The 19866-nt window shown below is 46.4% G+C and overlaps 2 protein-coding genes across 2 annotated transcripts; one reads left to right on the forward strand and one right to left on the reverse strand.

The window, feature by feature from the left end:
- The first annotated feature begins 761 nt into the window (after positions 1–761).
- Positions 762–7713, forward strand: PPM1G (protein phosphatase, Mg2+/Mn2+ dependent 1G). The gene is made up of 10 exons (XM_063299580.1): positions 762–984; positions 1344–1413; positions 1858–1943; positions 2625–2760; positions 3388–3836; positions 4031–4147; positions 4314–4548; positions 5604–5733; positions 5958–6060; positions 6997–7713. Exons 1-10 carry the CDS (start codon positions 865–867, stop codon positions 7192–7194), a joined length of 1644 nt encoding a protein of 547 aa, XP_063155650.1. The 5' UTR covers positions 762–864; the 3' UTR covers positions 7195–7713.
- Positions 7714–9336: 1623 nt separating this feature from the next.
- On the reverse strand, positions 9337–18066 carry LOC134494426 (E3 ubiquitin-protein ligase RNF19A-like). Its single transcript, XM_063299592.1, has 8 exons — positions 17172–18066; positions 13454–13662; positions 13139–13286; positions 12066–12228; positions 11784–11898; positions 11477–11614; positions 10101–10284; positions 9337–9701 (listed from the first exon to the last, which is right to left on the reverse strand). Exons 1-8 carry the CDS (start codon positions 17639–17641, stop codon positions 9539–9541), a joined length of 1590 nt encoding a protein of 529 aa, XP_063155662.1. The 5' UTR covers positions 17642–18066; the 3' UTR covers positions 9337–9538.
- Positions 18067–19866: the final 1800 nt, after the last annotated feature.

Here is a 19866-nt window from a genome sequence, read left to right on the forward strand (position 1 = left end):
GAATATGTTTTCCTTCAAATTATATTTATTGCGTTAAAATAGTTCATTATTAGTGTATGTGACTATGTAATTTTCACGCATCTTAACTGCCATTTCCCTAATTTGGGGAATCCTTCGTTTTTTCTCTTTCTTTCTGGCCAACAGCTCCCTTAAATACTTCAGGGTTGTGCGCAAGCTTGGCCACCCTACTACTAAACATCCTTCACTTCAGACTGGGTCTTGCCGGGAGAGAATCCTGCGAGGGCACTCATTTCTTCATCCTCCTTTCTAATGATAAGATTCTGGAACCCGGCCAATTATCGGTTGCGATCTCTGAGCAAGAGTCCGTTTCGAGTGTCTGTAATGGCTGTTGAGCAATCTGGACAAATTACCGTTTTGATACTAGACTAACCACGCCGCCGCCGCCGCCACCTATTCCCCCTTCTTGAGCTGATGGAAGCTGTGGACTTGGGTAGGAGATGCAGTACTGCAGAGAGGAATATAAGCCGCTTCGGTAAATGGAAATAAAGTACCTTCAGGCCTTCCCCTTAGTTGCTCGGCAACCAATGGTACGCAATCACGCCCCTCCTTCCTCAAACTCTATGGTTTTCTAATATCCCGTCCGGTTTTCTCCCCTCCCAATCCCCATTCATCCCCTTCTGTCCAGCGATGGCCCTCAGTTTGCATTTGTAGCAGTCAATCGGCTTGGAAACGTCTCTTTTTTTCTTCGTATCATTCATCGGCCTCATATCCGGTTTCCGTAGTTCCTCGGCAGGGACTCTATGGTGTCTGTTTCCGGTCTCCTAATCGCCTTCCCTCTGTCGTTTGCCTTCTGTCTTTGCCGCTCTTCCTTCTCCGGCTCGGCGGGGCCCGTGCCTGCCTGCCATGGGTGCCTACCTGTCGCAGCCCAGCACGGCCAAGAGCTCTGGGGATGGTGTCGGAATTGGGCCGCGCCCGCTGCACTTCGGCTACAGCGCCATGCAGGGCTGGCGGGTCTCCATGGAGGTGAGGGCGGGACGGACCGAGGGCGGGAGAACGGTGTCTTGCTGAGTGATTCTGCCCTACGGGAGGCCCTAACCTCGCCTCTTACGGCGGCTTTCAATGGGAAAAGCGTTCTGGCTGTTCTTTACCTCGGCAAGACTAACAGCTAGGGACTCCGTGTGGGCCCCCCTATCGTGGAGTCCCTACAGCTGCGGAGCTGTTAATAGTCCGACGTCCCAGTGGCACCGGCAGGCTGCGAGAACCGTTGCGCTTTTTTATCTGTCTACTTTCTTGGCCCCTTCTTACTTTGCTGGGAGTTTCCAGAGCTTGGTCCGCTGCGCAGTAGTCGCTGTTTCCCCTTCACCAATCCTTCTCTTTTTCAGGATGCTCACAACTGCATTCCTGATCTGGACAGTGAGACTGCAATGTTCTCTGTGTACGATGGTCACGGAGGTAAGGGTTGCCCAGGAATAAAGTGCCCACTAGTTTAAGGACATCTGTTGGGACCAGGCACTTTGGGGATACGTGGCTGTCTTGCAGGCCCTTACACAGCTTGAAGAAGTTCATGTTCCGTAACTCTTATTCTTAGGCAAGCGCTTGCTTCCAAATTAAAAGTGACACGGGTGAGCAATTACTATTACATCATTGTCTTTTTAGGAAGTCTTGATGGTCTGCCTGATTATCCTCTCTGGATTTTGTAGAACAATGGATTTGTCGATTCTAGAAGCAATCCCAACTCCTGTGTGCCCAATAAATGGTTCTTTGGGTTATTTCAGTATTGCCCCATTTGTTCAGCTTTGGGAGGCTGAAGCACATTTTCTCTGAAACAAACGTGAAGTTACTCATGGAATGAAACAAGGGACTGTGAGTTTCTAACTGTTGGCCTCTTTGCTGTAGGAGAAGAGGTAGCCCTGTATTGTGCTAAATACCTGCCAGAGATCATCAAGGATCAGAAAGCATATAAGGAAGGCAAACTACAGAAGGTAAGACAGAAAGGCTGTCTCCCAAGACTATAGAACAGGGTGCTTGTAATAGTTTTCTCCTGGTTGCTGCAACAGTTTTTTTTTTTCCATTTATAGTCTACACTGCTCTCCGTGCTCACTATTTAGTGCTCACTACTGAATTTTGGAATATTTCAGGGTGGGAGAGGCAAGGGAAGGAAGAATTAACTCAGCTTTCTTTTGCTGCTATTCTAGGACTAGCCAAAAGACATTCTAGCTTTTAAGTTTGCTTTAGGTATGTTACTCCTTTTGTTTCCGATTTAAGCAAAGTAGAGCAGCTAACTTCTGTGACTGGATCTTGCTTCATGATTCCATTCCATCTTTCCCCAGTCTTTGTCATCTTGATCCTTTTAAGATATTTTCTTTGTGTTGTAAGATGACTAAATTGCTTGTCAAAAACTAGAGTTTAGCATAAATTGAAGCAAAGTCTCTTTTGAAATTGGCTGTTCTGTGTGTGTATGTGTGTGTGTAACAATGAAAGACAAGGTGACATAAAGCTTTCTGTCCACTAGTATCAATTGTGGTGCTCTACAGTTTTATCCTGTTTATTGGGGCTATTAAGAACTGTGTCATAAATCTTGAATAAATTACTATCTAAAAAGTTTCTAATATTAATGGTGGCCTCCCTGGGCACCCATCACAAAGATTTTTTTTTCTTATCAGGCACTTGAGGATGCTTTTCTGGCCATTGATGCCAAGCTGACAACTGAAGAAGTGATCAAGGAACTAGCACTGATGTCAGGGCGGTCTCGAGATGATGGTGATGAGAAAGAGGTTAAAGTGGCAGATGAAGATGATGGTGAGTAAAGCAGCAATTTGCAGTCCAGTGCAGATCACAGGCAAAGCCAAGTACCAGAGAAGGGGAGCTTTTGTACCAGCCTTGATGTGTTTATATTCCACTAAGATTTAAAGGCTGAAAGTGGAAAGGTGTCTGAGATCGTATTTGCTATGTTGTGCTAAATAAATGAGAGTTGATGTAAGCAAATCAAACCAAAGATCTATCTCATTGGCTAGCCAATTTCAAGCAAGAGCCTAGAGAAAACCAGGGGCGGAGAACTGACAGCTCTAAGCCAGCATGGCAGGTGATTGGGGCAATGGGAATTGTAATCCAGCATCTGGAGAGCATCAAGTTTGCACTTACACACCCCAAACAGTTGCAGCTTAGTAAAAGAAGTTTATATGCTTAGGAAAACTAGTGGCAGGCCTAATCATAGTGGCATGTGACCTTGGGACCTGCAATTTGTGGTGGGGAAAATGATTCCATCTATGTTTTTGGTATGTGGATGGATGTTACATATGTGTAAAACTATGTTCCTTTAGCCATAATGAATGACTCTCTTGAGCCATGATTTAAAAAAAATAGCTGTAGGTAACTGGATGTGACATTGAGACTGGCTGCACTTTCTCCTCTCATATTCCCATGCAGTGGACAATGAAGAGACTGCTTTGCTGCACGAGGAGGCCGCAATGACTATCGAGGAGCTTCTCACTCGATATGGCCAGAACTGTGTTAAGGGCAAGCTGGGCCCTCCAAGCAAAGATGTGACCCAGGACGATGCCCAGGAGCCAAGTCTGAATGGTGAAGTAGATGCTGAGGAGCCCTTGAGGCATCATAGAGAGGGTGAAGAAGAGGAGAAAAATGGTAAATTGTGCTCTGAGACCATCAGCACCTCCCATGGTCCAGATGTGGCTGGTGGAGGAGATACTGGTACTTTCCAAAAAAAGACAGCTGAGGGAGCATCTCCTGTCACTGGTGAGGTGGAGCCATCCTGTTCATCTGCAACCAAGAGCCAGCAAGTGATCAAGTCAATGTTCTTTGAGGACAGTGAGGATGAATCAGAGGATGCAGAAGAGGAGGAAGATGACGACAGTGAGGTACCATCATCATTTGGGCAGTGGGGGGAGCGGCATTTTGTCCTTCCATAGCTGAGCTGAAAAAGCAGAACTTAGCCTTCTTTACAGATGAAGGCTAAGTAGAAGGTACCTCAGGTCCTGTATGCAGGACAGCAGCCAGAGCCATGGGGTCAATTTTATTTCTGTTATGGGTGGATGTATTACATTTTGATTAGGAATGCAGTGAGGATGAGGATAGCTACAGCAGTGAGGAAGAGGAATATGATACTGAAGAAGCAGAAGAGGAAGAAGATGAAGATATGATGCTTCCAGGAATGGAGGGCAAGGAAAAGGTCAGTGTTTGTACAGGGTGAAGCAAGTGGGGAAGGAATTGGGGCACAGTGCTCTTTTCTAAGACTTGCTGAGCTTCTGTTGCTCTTGTCCTGGTTCTGGGGCCCTCTCTTTCAACCAGTCTTGTGCTTCAGCATGGGCTGTCCTCACAGTTCTCTTACTCTCCAGCCTGGCTCAGACAGCGGCACAACAGCAGTAGTGGCACTTATCAGAGGCAAGCAGCTAATAGTAGCCAACGCTGGAGATTCCCGATGTGTGGTGTCTGAAGGTGGCAAGGCTGTGGATATGTCCTATGACCATAAGCCTGAAGATGAGGTGGAGTTATCCAGAATAAAGAATGCTGGTGGGAAGGTCACCATGGATGGCCGGGTAAATGGTGGCCTCAATCTCTCCAGAGCAATTGGTGAGTAAACATGTATGCATATGCTAGAGTTATAGGCCAGTAGCCACTTGTGGCAAATGAACACCAAATCTCCCACTCACCCCTTGAATGGCCAGAATTTTCCACGTGCAATCATTCAGTCTGCAGCCCCTTTTTCCCTGAAAAAGGAAGCTGTTTCTTCAGTCATCTGATCTGGAGCTATGGAAGTGCCATAAGTGCAAAGGAGAGGGAGTTATGTCAAAGTATAAAGGAGAAGAAAATAGATTATTTTTATAGTGTTTCTTGTTTGCTTGGTTGCAGATCAAAATTTGTTCCAATCCAGCCTAAGGCCTATCAAGGCAACACTTTCATTTTTAGCAATTGTTAGGAAACTGGCTTTTGAGAACTCAAAACTCATAAGCAAAGGATTAAGACCACTTTCTTTATTGAATGTTCCACCAACAGCACTTAGAAACTAGGTCAATATTAAACTTTAAAGCTGGCTTAATTGGACATGCCTATTCAGAAGAATATGCTTTAAACATAGGTAGATATGGGTGATGCCATCTCTGACTTGGCCAAAAATGTATAGCATAATGTGTGAATGTGGAATGTACAGCAAAGAATTTATTTCCAGTAGTGAATCCTCTGACTAAAAACAATTTAAATGTTATGGACATGGCATTCCAGATTAAATGGGTCTGCTTCTAGCCAGTCCACCCACATTTGGAGGAGTTATTTTTAGGAGGATTTACTTATATTTTCTGTCTGTCTGTGGGTGGATGAAGCTCAAATTCCAGAATCACCTCATGAATATTTGTCACTAAGCCAGCTTGATCTGGTCCATCATGGAAGTGAATCCCAGCTGCTTGATTTGGAAGAAATGGAGCATGTAGCTAGCTGCTGGAAATCAGAGGTTAACTTAAGAAACTGATGTATCAAGGGTATCTTTGTATTTGACAAATGCCTTGGATGTTCTGTCACCTACTGGGGATTTTTTCAGTTAGTATACATAGCCCAGCTTTCTCCTTGCTGCTGCACTTTTCTCTAGGGCAGTGAATCCTCACTCAAATCTCTTGAACATCCTTGTATCCTAGGAGATCATTTCTACAAACGTAACAAGAATTTGCCCCCAGAAGAACAGATGATCTCAGCGCTGCCTGATATCAAGGTGCTGACAATCAACGATGACCATGATTTTATGGTCATTGCCTGTGATGGCATCTGGTAGGTGGAAATTGAGCTTTGGGATAGATAAGAATCCTTGCTATGATAGTGGGCTGAAGCTTAGCTTCTTTCATCATACTTGAGGAGTAGAGGGTGCTCATAACCTGTGACAAGTGAAGACCTGGAGGGGACCATATTGCAAAGCTGAGGGCAGGTTGGTATAGTTGTAACCCAGTCTTCCATTTGTTTTTCACAATCTCTTTCCTCTTTTGTCCCTAATCCAGGAATGTCATGAGCAGCCAAGAGGTTGTGGATTTTGTTCAATCCAAGATCACACAAAAGGGTGAAAATGGAGAACTGCGATCTCTTTCATCTATAGTAGAAGAAGTAAGTTGGAGAATGGGAGACATGAGAGTTGAAATAAAGTATAGGCCTAGAAAAAGACTTACTCAGCTCTTAGGTTTATCAGATATTTTTAGGATGTAAGACCTGAGTACTATTTGACATAGTAAGATTACCAGGAGAAATGATCTGATCAGGACTGTGAAGAGTTTCCCTTGAAAAGCACCTGAGAAGGACTAGATCAGTGTTTTTCAACCTTGGCAACTTTAAGATGTGAAGATGTGTGAACTTCAAACTCCCAGAATTCCCCAGACAGCATCTCGGAATGCAACAGGCATGAGCTCTATTTACTGACCGGGCTCCCAGTTGTGATTAATCATGGGGAACTGAGTCATCTATCCTGATAACTGATTCTCTTTGGAAACTGAAGGAAGTTACAGGGTAATCATTAGGTTCCTAGTCCAATTCTAGTAAATCTTGTCCAGTTTATGCAGATTCCCTCCTGCAGTCCTATTTACAGGCTGCCTAGCAGGGATAGGGGACGCGGTGGCGCTGCGGGTTAAACCGCTGAGCTGCCGATCGGAAGGTCAGCGGTTCGAAACCGCGTGGCAGGGTGAGCTCCTGTTGCTCGTCCCAGCTCCTGCTCACCTAGCAGTTCGAAAACATGCCAATGTGAGTAGATCAATAGGTACCGCTTCGGCGGGAAGGTAACGGCGTTCCGAGTCGTCATGCTGGCCACATGACCCGGACGTGTCTATGACAACGCCGGCTCTTCGGCTTTGAAACGGAGATGAGCACCGCCCCCTAGAGTCGGACACGACTGGACTTTACATCAAGGGAAACCTTTACCTTTACCTTTACTAGCAGGGATAACTGAAATCACCAGACTATTGCCTGAAATTCTCTGCTCTTCAGTTTAATGAATGTGTGCTACAAGCTGAATTTCTTGCTGAATTCATTCTCCAATTTCTGTCTAAACAGCTGTTGGATCGTTGTTTGGCTCCTGACACATCTGGTGATGGAACAGGCTGTGACAACATGACTTGCATCATCATCTCTTTCAAACCACACATCAGCCAAGCCTCCCCTGCTGAGAGCAGCAAACGGAAACTGGAGGATAGCACAACAGCAACCAGCCCCACAGAAGAGGGCTGTAGCAAGAAGGCCCGACAGGACTAGCAGCCAAGTTGGGTAGGGAATTGCCCATGCTCTCACTGGACTCTTGTTTTCTAAACAAAGCTGAACTTTTGATGCCTGTTTTAGGCCTTTTTTTATCCTTAGGGAGGCCCATTTTGTCTTTATCATTTGGAGGGGAGAAAAGGGATCCGGGTGGGTCCCACTGGTCTTTGAAACCATTCCAAAGAGTGAATGGCAGGGAGAGTCATAATCTGACCAGAGCCCAGAAGGCAACCTACCTGCTCAAACTCTCTCTCTCTCTCTCTCTCTCACACACACACAGACCCCTGCAGCGTCTCTGTATGGTTGTTGCCATTTCCGTGCCTGTGATTTTTCTGTTGGCGGGAAGCAGTTTTCCGATGTGGAGGTTTCAAAGCTGCACTTCTATTTAAGGCCTTCAATTTTTTATTTGTGGGACTGGTTGCCCCACCCCCACCCCACCCCACCCCACAGCTGCCAAGCCTCACTCTGTGTCATTCATTTTCAACTGAGATTTTTTTCAAACTAAAAACTAAAACTCTTTATCAGTGACTGTGTACTTTTGTAAAATTGTGAGGGGAGGTAAGAACTGAACCAATATGTAATTTACTGAGCCTGCAGTCTCTTCCCTGTATCTTGCTCATTCCAGTTTCTTCCTGTTCCAAAACCTTTCCAGCTGTGAGTTCCATGCCTATGACTTGCAGTGTCTTATTCTGCCTAAGCAAACCAACAGCATCTTGTATTGTCTTGTCCATGGAAGCATTCATCTAAGCGAACATCCGTCATGATCTCCCCAGGAAGCTTGGGAACAAGACAGGCACCCTGATTGTTTCTGTTTTTCCTACAGAAAACTAGGGGTTTTTTCTGTGAATATGGGGGACCTAACCTTAGCTGCATGGTTTTTACTAAGTTTTGAATGCAACCCTGTAAGCCACAAAATATAGCGCTGTATTTTAGTCATAAATTTCAGTTGGAACTTGGGAAAAAAGGTGGAAATGGGGGGCCTTTGGGAGGCAAACTGCTGGCTTCCATTACCACCCTTGAAACTCCCCAAATCTGAAAACAGGTTGGGTGCTGTTATTTAACCCTCCCCCAAATAAGCTAAAATCATGGATGTCACTGGAACACCTCTTCCAGCAGGTGGCAGTGTGGCCCACCAACCCATTGCAAGTTGTTTGCCCTCTTCTCCAAGGTGCTTTTTTATAACAGCCTTTTCCAATTTTGTTGCATCTGATGTTCCCACACCATAGATTTGTATAAGAAAGGCTAACCCAAAGTTGATTTTCTACTCACTTTGCCTCATTCCTATGGAATATAGGGTCATAACATCATCAGACACAGCATGAAATCCTTTCATCAGTTTCAATGTTGAGGTAAAAATACGATTTCTGGAGACTCCTATTTACTTGCTACCTTAAGTGGAATTACAGCAGTTCCATTAGATTTATGAGGAGTCCCCTATTTAAACTGTGATAGACGTTTCTTAAGCAGTCACTCAGATAAAACTAGCATGTTTAAGGTTTCAGGAATTTTATAGGAGCTTATTAGTTCTATAATAATGGCTCTAATATCTCACGGCCACCTTTTAGAATAAAACAGCTAGTTTTCACAGCAAGTCTCCTATGGGATTTGTTGTAAAGCAGTCCACAAGATAGTCCTGAGTCTCTCATAAGTTCTAGCCTTGCTGCATGTGTACCCTTTTTCCTCCTACCCACACCACTTTCTTTGATTCTCTAGAACTGGCATTAGGCTTTTACTTGAGGCTTTTCCATGGTTTCCCAAAACTTCCATTGTCACCCAGAAGATTAACATATGTAGCTATCCTACCACAACTGAAACACTGGCCTATTTAGATCAGTGCTTTCACTCCCTCAAAGACCTTGCTCAAAGTAGTTACTTAAAACCCTTTAATGCAGAGGTAGGAAATCTACGATTCAGGAAATCTAATCAGTATGGCCAATTATGAGCAATGCTTGAAGATGTAATTCAATATCTGGAAGATGAGAGTTTTCCCAAGCCTTCTTTAATGGGAATCTGGCCTGACAGTTGGTCTCTCAGTGGTTATTCAGCAGTCTACCCTCATCTGACCAGACTTCTTCCCACCACCTAAATAGGTAAAGCCTGGGGTTCTGTCCCTACATATTAAAAAGGGAGGATCCATTAGACTCCTGATAGCTGCTATTTATTGCCTTGAAGCACCAAAGGTCTCAGTCAAGTGGAAGGCAGAATGGGGGCTAAAAGATGCCAAATGTTTGGGTAACAGAAGTGAGCAGTGATGAATCTTGCATGGGCTGTAGAACAGGCTTGGCTTTCAAGCTGGGAGAGCTTAGATCTCCAGTCCATGACGACTTCCATGTGTTAAGTTGCTTTACTCTGTCATCACTCCTGCCAAACTGCAACCATCGCTTGCGTAGGTGAGAGAGTCTGCTGAAAAGCTGTGGCCTGATGCAGCACTACAGAGACTGTGCTCACAGGCAGCCTGTGGCTGAGCTTCAATCTCCACTTCCACTTCCACCATATTCAGGCCATCCCTGCGCAGGAGAAGAACAGTGCTGCTTGTGAGCCGAGTGGAATATGGCTCAGAAAAGCAGGGTACAAAGCTGTAATTCACGATGTTGCAAGATAAGGCAAACTAGGGAAGAACAGGAGTATGTTTGCGTTTTTCTGCCCTCCGCTCTACTGTATTTTGCTTCGCATAACCAAAAACAATGAGGATGTCTGCTGTGAGTGAGAACTGTGGGGGCAGCAGGGAGATACAGCCTCTCCCAAACTGAACTAGCCGCAGCCCAATGAAGCAGACCTGAGCCAAAACCTTCACTGCCTGTTCAACAGATCTTGCTTCCTTGCTCTTTTGTTCTATCCAGAGATTATTCATAAGGTGTAGCTTTGTTTGGGGCTCCCTCCAACCCTTCCAAGTCCACTATACTGACCTGTGGGAAGTTTCTTGGGCTTCACTCAGCATGCTGCCTGCCAAGGCTACAGTGCTGGCAGATTGGCTGTTCTGATCCTTCTGGCATGGCTCTTCACGTTGGCTGTTACTTGAATGGGGGATGGAAGCAGAAGCCCCCTTCTCAGGCACCATGGGGGTAGGCAACACAGCCAGCAGTTCATTCACTGGTATGAAGAAAGAAAGGGTAAACATGGCAGCATCCTCTTTCCTGGTCTCAAGAAATATCTTCACATATCTAGGTAACCTCTGCAAGCTTCCCCTACAGGAAACCTTGATTCCGTGAAACCTAATAGAATAAAACTGCCTGCAACTGCTGCAAGTGCTGATTGGGCAAAATTTTCAAATGGTTCTAAAACAAACAAGAGGAACAAAAGGGTCTATGGTCACACATAGTTTTTAAAAAGCTCATAAATTCTAAATATTAAATGCCAGTTTTAGAAAGCTGCTCTGTTGGGATATTTCCCAGCTCTTTGCTACTCCCGTCTTTTAGCAATTATAGACAATTTCAGCATGAGATACTCGTATCTGCTAGCTGTTTGACAAAGGGAACAATTCGAAAGTTTGGGGAGTTCCCAAAACTTTCCTAGATTATTTAAAATAATTAATAGAATCGCTTTTGAGTTTTCTGGGCCAACTAGAACAAAAATAGCATTTTAGGAATCTTTGCTTTGTAATCCACTGGGTCAGTTAAAGCGGTTTTCACACAAAGCCTTTTTGCTCTCAGCATTAGTGCATCTCCAAAGTATTGACAAAGTTTTCTACGCGCATTTGTTGGGAGAGCTGTCAAGACTGGAAACAGACAAGGGCTGAACTCAACAGGAATTACAGTGGTATGACATTTCTGAAATAGTACTGAATAATACCAGCTATACAAAAACACAGGCAAACATTCTCAAAGAATTGAGAGCTTGGTGGCTTTCATTCATCGATAACTGAATTTTGTAGTAACAGACCAGCTGCAGGCCAGATAGGAAGCTGTAACGTAACTCAACAAACTGACATGACACCGTTCTTCAATGAGCAAAACTGAGTGAGATGTTCCATTACCAGAATGGTTGCTGAGCTAAGATGTCACTCCAGTGTAATACCATTGGAACCTATATGTAGTTGCAAGCCAAGCAGGTTCAGAAATACTGGACTGATGTACCTGCCATTGTAGACCCTTTTCCCTCATAACTGTAAGTACTTTAAAGTGAGGCATCAAGTTTCTAATTGCAAAATTGGAGTAAGTTATTTTATGGAAGGAGGCTTAAAGGGCAAAGGTGAGAATGTATTATATGAGGGCAACTGTGATGTGATCCCTGGACCAGACTACTCTGCCTCTCTGACTTCAGCAACTCGCAACCACTCACGTACATTTGGCGAGGTTCTCCAGTTCCACTGTGCTGAGCTCCCCAGCTTTCCTTCTGGAGCTGCCACACCCCCAGCGATTCCGGCACAGAGAGAGTACCACGACCCCGTACACGTAGGTGAGCATCAGGGGCACACCCACCCCTGCAGGCAAAGAGCCTGTTATAAGAACCACCTCTGTTCAAGGACCTTTCATACAGCCACGCAATTCACGAAGGGCTGAAGAATTCCCTTTCCGTGCAAGTGTGAAAGCAAAAAACCACCTTGTGGATCCACACGCACCCTCCCATCTCAGTCTCCTTGTGGCTCTTACCAACAGTGACAGCTGTGATGACAGGGGACACAAAGAGAGAGAGGAGAATGCTGCTGGCAACAGAAAGACACTGCTGGCAGCCTGACAGTTTGCTCTTGCGCCCATGGCTCAAAACCTGCAGGGGAAGGAACAAAAGAAAGAATGGTAGGAGGTCTCCAGAAAAAGGACATTTTGGCTTGGTCTGAGCCGCATTTCCCATGAGCCTACAAGAATATCCTGTGCACGTTTTATGGGCCTCTGTCATTCTGAAATGGCAGGGCCTCTATGCAACAGACTCCTTACCTTCTTCCCTGTGTAAATGGGTATACCCAGGGTGATGACTGGCACTGCAATGCCAGCCACAAGCGAGATCACCATTGGGGCACCCAACACCATGCCCAGCTGCCATAGGAGCTTCTGGGTTCGGGACCAGGGCTTCTTTCCCCAAAAAGTGCAGCCAGAAGGACTGAGGAGAAAACAGGAATCAGTTACGAAGACAAGGAGGGACACTCAAAAGCTACAAACTGCAGATGCCCTTAAATTTTCCTGCTAGTTGGCACAGGGCTTGCTGCCGTTCATTTCCAAAGCAGTCTTCGCAGTTTGAAAGGGTCAGGAAGCTGGTCAGGGCTATTTCTGAAAACCAAAGTCCCTTTCCCAGAATTGCAGGGCAAGCATGCTCACAGAAACAGGTCTTCAGGAACTCCACCACTTTTGCTACCTAACCTCTACTGGATTTGATCTAGCCCAATCTCTTTTTATATTCAAGTATGTAAAAGTTGTGGAACTCACTCATCTAGGAGAGAAGCATGAAGCCTGTCATTTCAGAAGTTCAAGGCTTTCTGAAATTCTTAAGTTCATGAAATATTCTTTAGCTGTTGCCAGTAGTTTTTATTTATTTGTCTCAGAATTCTATTGAAGTTGTTACCCACTTAACTATTTTTGATATACTCTTATCATTTGTTGTAAATGTCTATATGCCACTATGCGGGCCTTTCTATGGTACAATAATGATAAGTAAGTTTAATTTATGGCATATTTATAAACATAATTTTTAAAATGGTATGACTGTATAAATAAATGGTGCCCTAGATTTTAAGTTGTCATAAAACATTCTCTGCCTTCAATGGCTTATCTTATCCATGCCTATATCGGTATGTAAGTTACTTCAGTGAGGCTTACTCCCCCAGAAGTAGAATGGAATCACAATCTCATCATCTAATCCCCACTATCCAAAGGGCCCTCTCTGAGCACTTATAGTTTGTTCCCATCTCTACCAAGCCCTTGATCTGCAGCTCCATTCCCTGAAGGTCCTGATGGGTAGAGTAGGAGCCTGAAGTGGCCCTGGCCAACTCCATTTCACTCTGCACATGCAACACCTGAGGAAATGGACATCCGTGATTTCTTGCATGCAGAGCCAGCAGAAAAGGCAGCCACAGACAGTGCAGTTCATACGATTACAGCTCCCGTCGTTGATCTTCATGATGAAAGCACCACAGCGGGGACAGACCTTGATGGCATCAGGGCCTGTGGAAAGCAGAGAAAGAAGAAAACAGGGTGTAACCTTGCAGCTGTTCCAGGCCCTGAGAGAGGTACTTAGGGCCAGAGATATGAGGGCGCTGGCAGAGAAGATGCGGGCAAGGAAGAAACCCAGCGCTGTGAGAAGGCAAGGAGGCACCATTGCATCAACTCACTGTGGGCAGCTTCTTCTTTCCAGATCAACTGTGTGGAGAGTTCCATTGCTCCCAGAGGGGTCTGCTGCTTCCACTCCTGCCAGGCCTGCTCACAGGAGGAGTTGGGGTGCCAGGGCTGCCGGCAGTGGTAGCAAAATTCTGTCCTGCAATCCTGACGACCACATACAAGCTGGGGGCATTCAGCGCAGCCATAGGCAATTACAGCATAGCTGGAGGGACAAAAAGAGCAGGAACATCGGCTCAGGAACTTGGCAGCGCTCACAGAATTCACTCTGCTAGCCCGGGCTTTATTTTATTTATTTTATTTATATTTATATCCGGCCTTTCATTCAGCAGCTAAAGGCGACATACACAGTGCTCCTCCCATTTTCCCTACAATAACCACCCTGTGAGTTGCGCTGAGAAACAGAGCGATTTACCCGGTAAACTTCCAGGGCTGAGGATGGACTAGAACCATACCATACTGGTTCCGTTAAGCTTTGACATTTGTGCTTTTATTATTTATTTATGTTATTAATTTATATGGCTACCCTTCTCCCCCAAGCGACTCTGTGTGTTTAAGGATTAAAACAGTAACTGTAAAAACCCACAGCGCAAATCCAAAAAATAGGACATGGCAGCTGAAAATAAAAATCTCAGAGTAATAACAAACTGCCTGGGTTTTGCTAACTTCCCAACCTCCATGCCTGGGCAAAGAAGCCAGGTCTTTAATGCTTTCCAAAAGGCCAACAGGTTGGGGCCAATCTGATCTCTGGTGGTAAGGTTTTCCAGTGGGCAGATGCCATGCCTGAAAAGGTGTACTTCCTGGGTCTCACAAGATGGCATTCTTTAACTGAGGGGTCCTGTAACATGCCCCTCCTGCTAGAACTAATATTGGTAGTCCTCACTTAGCGACAGTAATTGGGACCAGAATTTCCATTGCTAAGTGATGCAATCATAAAGCATGATGTCACGTGACTGCACCACTTAGCGACAGCAGTCCGGGCAGTCCCAGTTGCCACCATTAAGCGAGGACCTCACATGACCACGACTTGTGATTTCCTGCTGGCTTCCCCACTGACTTTGCTTGTGGGAAGCCAGCAGGGAAGGTCACAAATTGTGATCACGTGACAGCGGGATGCTGTGACCATCGTAATTGCAAACCAGTTGCCAAGTGCTCAAATTGCAATCATGTGACTGCGGGGGCGCTCCTATAGCTGCAACTACAAGAACCGGTTCTGGTACCACTCATTCAGCACTGTCATAAGTTCAAATGGTCGCTGAACGTGTGGTCATTGAGGATTACCTGTACAGCAGTAGAAGCAACTGGAAAAAGTAGTCCTTCAAGTATCTTGGCCCCAAACTAGGAAGTGCTTTTTACAGAGTCCTCGACTTACGACATCAATTGGGACTGGAATTTCTGTCACTAAGTGATGCAGTTGTAAAGTGTGACATCGCTTAGCGACACCAATCCCTGCAGTCCTGGTTGCCATTGTTAACTGAATCACACAGTCATTCGGTGAGGCAACTTTTTGCTGGCTTCTCATGGCCAAAGTCAGTGGGGAAGCTGGCAAGAAGTTATAAGTCCCAGGCCCACAGGCAAGTTAAGTGGCTGCTGACAGGTTGGGGAGGGGGTGGGCGGGGGCATGGGGGAGGATGTGCAAGAGGCACCACACAGGTCAGGGAGGGTTGAGGAGGGTGCACGAGAAGCGCCGTGCGGGTCAGGGAGGGTGCACAAGTGGCCGGCATGGCACAAGTACAGAGGGCTGGGGGAGGGTGTGTGGGTGGGGAAGACTTACCCCAGTGACTTGCAATCTTCCCTGCCAGCTTCCCCTTTGACTTTCTGGGGAAGCCCATATAGAAGGTTGTGAATGACAATCATGTGATTGCGGGACCCTTGGCAATTGGTTATAAGTGCGAACTGGTTGCCGAACACCCAGTTCGCGATCACGTGACCATGGGGGTGCTGGGACGGCCAAAACTCCAAGGATCGGTTGTAACTACTTATTCATTGCCATTTGGTTGCTGAATGAATGACCGTAAGTTGAGGACTACCTGTAGATAACAACCAGCACTTTGAATTGTACCCAGAAGCCTATTAGAAGCCATTGCAACTCACTTTCCCATTCATTCCGCTCCCCAAAACTTAAACTTCCTTCTTTTAGAGTCAGAGTTCCATAGTGACAGCCACAGTCCTGCCCCCACCTCTGTTGAGCAGTTCAGGAGTAATCCACTCTCCAGAGCACCGTATCTCTGATGGATGAATGTTAGATGTCTGGGAATCACCAGACAGGAATTATTTGCAACAGTGAGTATGTTCTGTAAATGCTACTTTTGTGGCATCAGTGGCATTTGCTTCTCTCTGTAGTGGTTCGGCGTTCCTGGTCTTTAATCATCCTTCCCTATCCTATCACCTTATGGTGGGGGGAGAGAAGGCAGATCTATCAAGGCAACCTTAGGGCTTGCCCCCCCATACCTTAATAAGCAAACCTGCAAAGATGTTTTTGATCTTTTAAACACTGTTGCAGAGTGGCAACAAAACGGTTCAATTAAGCACCTCAGCCGCTAACTCCATCCACCGAATGCACTCAGTGCCTGGCAGTGCAGCATGCACACCTGCAACTGTGTGTTAGGAAAGAAGCAAGTTCCTTGACACCACCTGGTAAGGTGTGAAGGAGAAGAGTGAAGGCAGGAGAATGGTAGGGGAGAAAAATCTGATCTCGGGAAAGCAGGTTTGCTGGATAAAGTACAAGTGGCAACTACGGAGTAAGCAGGTGCAGGGTCTCTCTGTGTGCAGTGGCTCTAATTTAACGGAGTCCTCAACTTCAGCTTCCCAGTGGAAGTTCTCACTTAAATCCGTCACGTGGAGGAGGCCACTTTATTTAGAAGTGGACCTCCAGTCTAGCCTCGCACCAACGTGCCAGTTCATTAAGATTTATTCCAAGTCAAGAAGCCCGTGCATCTTGCCCTAATACCAATGTCTTGAAGTAAGAATCATCTGCATGTGAACTGGTGCTCTTTCTCAATGAGCTCTGGAGCTCTGCCTCAGTCCCAGTCCCAGTCCCACCCCCACCCCGGCTGCCAAATAGGTCCAGATCTGTCTGCAGCTGGAAAGGAAAGCTTTGAAGCCAGTTTTGTAACTCCAGTCGGTGAAGAAGTTGAATAAATGCACTAATGGAGAAAAAGGAAGCACAGAAAGAAATCAGCAGTGGCTGCCACCTCAGCCACCTTGCCTGTGTGTGAACTCCATGGCATCCTTTCTCCAGCAACCCTTTTACTCTTTCCTGCAGCTGTTTCACAGTCTGATGCAAAACCTCATCTCCCTGTCTCTCTGCCTGTATTCACCCAACATACTTGACCACTATGGGTGGGCTTACAGGGCAGGGGGTGTGCATATAAATAAATAGAAACAAATAAGCTGACACCCCAGGAGCAGGTACATTCACACAACCTGCTAAGTTTGGTAAGTTTAAAACTCAGGTGTTTTGTGTTTTATGTTTGCTTTTGGTGACTTAGCCTGAGGTATGATGCCAGCCCATTTGATTAGTTTATGCTTTAAGCCAGGAATTGGATTAATTTGGTAAGATTGGGCACGCTTTTTGAATACAGCCTCTAAGCACTTCAGCGAGCACCACGGTCCTTTAACAGCCTGAAGCACACCGCTAGTGGATCAGGCTTCTGCACCTGCTCAACTTTCCCTCCTGCCCCGCAAAGGCCTCGGAGCGACCTTTCACCCCACCTGCAATCAGGGGCCGGGCACCAGCGCGTGCCAGGGTCGGCAACTAACAGGCGTCTCAGCAGGTACTCTTCGTACTTGTCGCGCAGGCCGGCCTCGGGCAGCAGCTGATGAATCTCAGCCGGTTGCAACAGAGCCGGGCAGTGCGGACAGGCCAGCTGGACGCGGCTCTCGCTGATCTCGATGCGCAAATACTGCTGCAAGCAAGTGAGGCAAGATAGGTGGGCACAGGAGGAAAGCGCGGGGAAGGCGGCCGGGGGCTGGGCCAGAAGACAGAGCGGGCACTCCACGAAGTCCTCCCGTTCCTTCTCGTCCTTCTCCTCCTCTGGCAGCATTAAAGCGACTCGGGTCTCCTCGGCGCGGTCTAAGGGAGGGCCCTCCAGCTTCCCGTGGGGTTCCGAAGTCGCTTGGGGTTTTCGTCCAAACAGGCTCATGACGCCGAGAGAGGAAGGGCCCACTCTGGATCGCTTCATCTGGGCTGAAGATGCTATGGGATGAGTCGGGCGAAGCGCTCAGCCCATCGCCCTGCTCAGCCCGCAGAAAGGCCGGAGAACTGGCGGCCAAAGGCCTCCTCCTCCATCCCCAGATTCAGTCCCCGATCGCCCGCTCTCTCCTCCTTTCAGCTGCGCTCAGCCATCGGCTGCCTCCTTCTCTGCAGCGCCTCTAATTCCTTTCCAGGATGGCAGGAGAGGAGCCAGCAAGGACCCAAAGGGAGGACCGCTTTCCCGGGGGCTGGACAAACACCCCGAAATTGCGGTGTGCGGGAGCAAGGGAGTCTCGCGGGACTATTGCGGAGCCCGCGAGCTTACCCCAAGGATAACTAAGTAGCCACTCGGCCAGCGTGTCCTTGGAAGGGCCAGCAAAGGGCGGATCTGTGTCTGATTTGCTTGTGCCTCGCGGTGTCGCCACCTCTTCGCTCTCCGTTTAGCGCACTCGCCCCCGCTCGGCAGCCTGGGAAGTGTAGTCCCCCAGGAAGACGGGGCGAAACAAAGCGAGAGTCTTCCGATCCCTGCTCGCTCTTGAAACTTTTTCTCTTCAGCCTCTGTGTGTGAAAAGTGAATCGTCACCCGGGGAAAAAAAAAAGCAAAAACAGCACATCGAAGCGGCACAGAGTCTTCCCCCGCTAATGGAATATAGCCTCTCCTCTACGTCAGTTCAGGGTGTACTTAGAGAGTTTTCAGTTATGGAATGAATGCTAAAGCACCGACGCTGACTTCCCATAACATGCGGTGTTTCTCAACCTTGGCAACTTTAAGATGTGTGGACTTCAATTCTCAGAATTCCCCAGCCAACTCCATTCTGGGAGTTGAAGTCCACACATCTTAAAGTTGCCAAGGTTGAGAAACACTGTGCTAGAGCCTCAAACTGGATAAACAAACATTCCGCGCCCAAGCTAACCAAGCACATTGTGGCTTAAAGGGATAGCCTGGTTCACACAGCATGCTAAAAGTATGGCTAAGTTCCTACTACATGCTAAATAGACTGTTTTCTATGGGCAGCAAATACTGCTTCAGGAGGGTATGGAGCAGGCCACCTGTGCCCTTCAGAAGTTTTGATCTTCAAGACCCATGAGCCCTCTAAGTGTGACTAATGGCATAGGATTGTGGATATTGTAATCTAAAACATATCAAGCACTAGGCTGCCTCTCCCCAGGACAGATTAAATACTGGATTCAAACTAAGTAACTATCACCAGAAGGCAAACATGTTGTCTATATCATCATCATCATGGTTACTGTACCCATAAATCGTTAAACATATGATTTCACTAGCTACATATTGTCTACTTGGCACAACATGCTAGCCTAAGTTAATTGGGGTTTGGCAGTTTGGGGTTCAATATATTATAGGAACTTAGCCATTATTTAAATATTTGATGAGAACCAGATCATAATATTAAACCATAATATGGTTTATTTATTTGGACTTAGCATGTTACTATAACACTTCAGTGACTGTGTTTTGTTAAAATAAGTTTAGCATTTAGTGTGTTGTACAAATCCAGCTATTGAAAGGAGGTGTGTTTGCTGCTTACAAAACAGACTAGCATCTGAATATTATGTCTCATATTTTAGTTTTAACTGTTTGTTGTTTATTCGTTTAGTCGCTTCCGACTCTTTGTGACTTCATGGACCAGCCCATGCCAGAGCTTCCTGTCAGTCATCAACACCCCCAGCTCCCCCAGGGACGAGTCCGTCACCTCTAGAATATCATCCATCCACCTTGCCCTTGGTCGGCCCCTCTTCCTTTTGCCCTCCACTCTCCCTAGAATCAGCATCTTCTCCAGGGTGTCCTGTCTTCTCATTATGTGGCCAGAGTATTTCAGTTTTGCCTTTAATATCATTCCCTCAAGTGAGCAGTCTGGCTTTATTTCCTGGAGGATGGACTGGTTTGATCTTCTGGCAGTCCAAGGCACTCTCAGAATTTTCCTCCAACACCACAGTTCAAAAGCATCAATCTTCCTTCGCTCAGCCTTCCTTATGGTCCAGCTCTCGCAGCCATATGTTACTACGGGGAACACCATTGCTTTAACTATGCGGACCTTTGTTGTCAGTGTGATGTCTCTGCTCTTAACTATTTTATCGAGATTTGTCATTGCTCTTCTCCCAAGGATTAAGCGTCTTCTGATTTCCTGACTGCAGTCAGCATCTGCAGTAATCTTCACACCTAGAAATACAAAGTCTTTCACTGCTTCTACA

Source organism: Candoia aspera, chromosome 1 (assembly GCF_035149785.1).
Source record: "Candoia aspera isolate rCanAsp1 chromosome 1, rCanAsp1.hap2, whole genome shotgun sequence".
In the NCBI taxonomy this organism is placed as follows: domain Eukaryota; kingdom Metazoa; phylum Chordata; class Lepidosauria; order Squamata; family Boidae; genus Candoia; species Candoia aspera.

Bases quoted from the DNA above. Each gene is read 5' to 3' on its own strand.
- PPM1G (XM_063299580.1), top strand. From the start codon at position 865: ATGGGTGCCTACCTGTCGCAGCCCAGCACGGCCAAGAGCTCTGGGGAT. The intron at 4,148-4,313 runs GTCAGTGTTTGT...CTTACTCTCCAG, and splicing joins GAATGGAGGGCAAGGAAAAG to CCTGGCTCAGACAGCGGCAC. The intron at 4,549-5,603 runs GTGAGTAAACAT...CTTGTATCCTAG, and splicing joins CAATCTCTCCAGAGCAATTG to GAGATCATTTCTACAAACGT.
- LOC134494426 (XM_063299592.1), bottom strand. From the start codon at position 17,641: ATGAAGCGATCCAGAGTGGGCCCTTCCTCTCTCGGCGTCATGAGCCTG. The intron at 13,663-17,171 runs GTGGGGTGAAAG...TTGTCCCTCCAG, and splicing joins TGCCCGGCCCCTGATTGCAG to CTATGCTGTAATTGCCTATG. The intron at 11,899-12,065 runs GTAAGGAGTCTG...CTTCCCCTGCAG, and splicing joins CCATTTACACAGGGAAGAAG to GTTTTGAGCCATGGGCGCAA.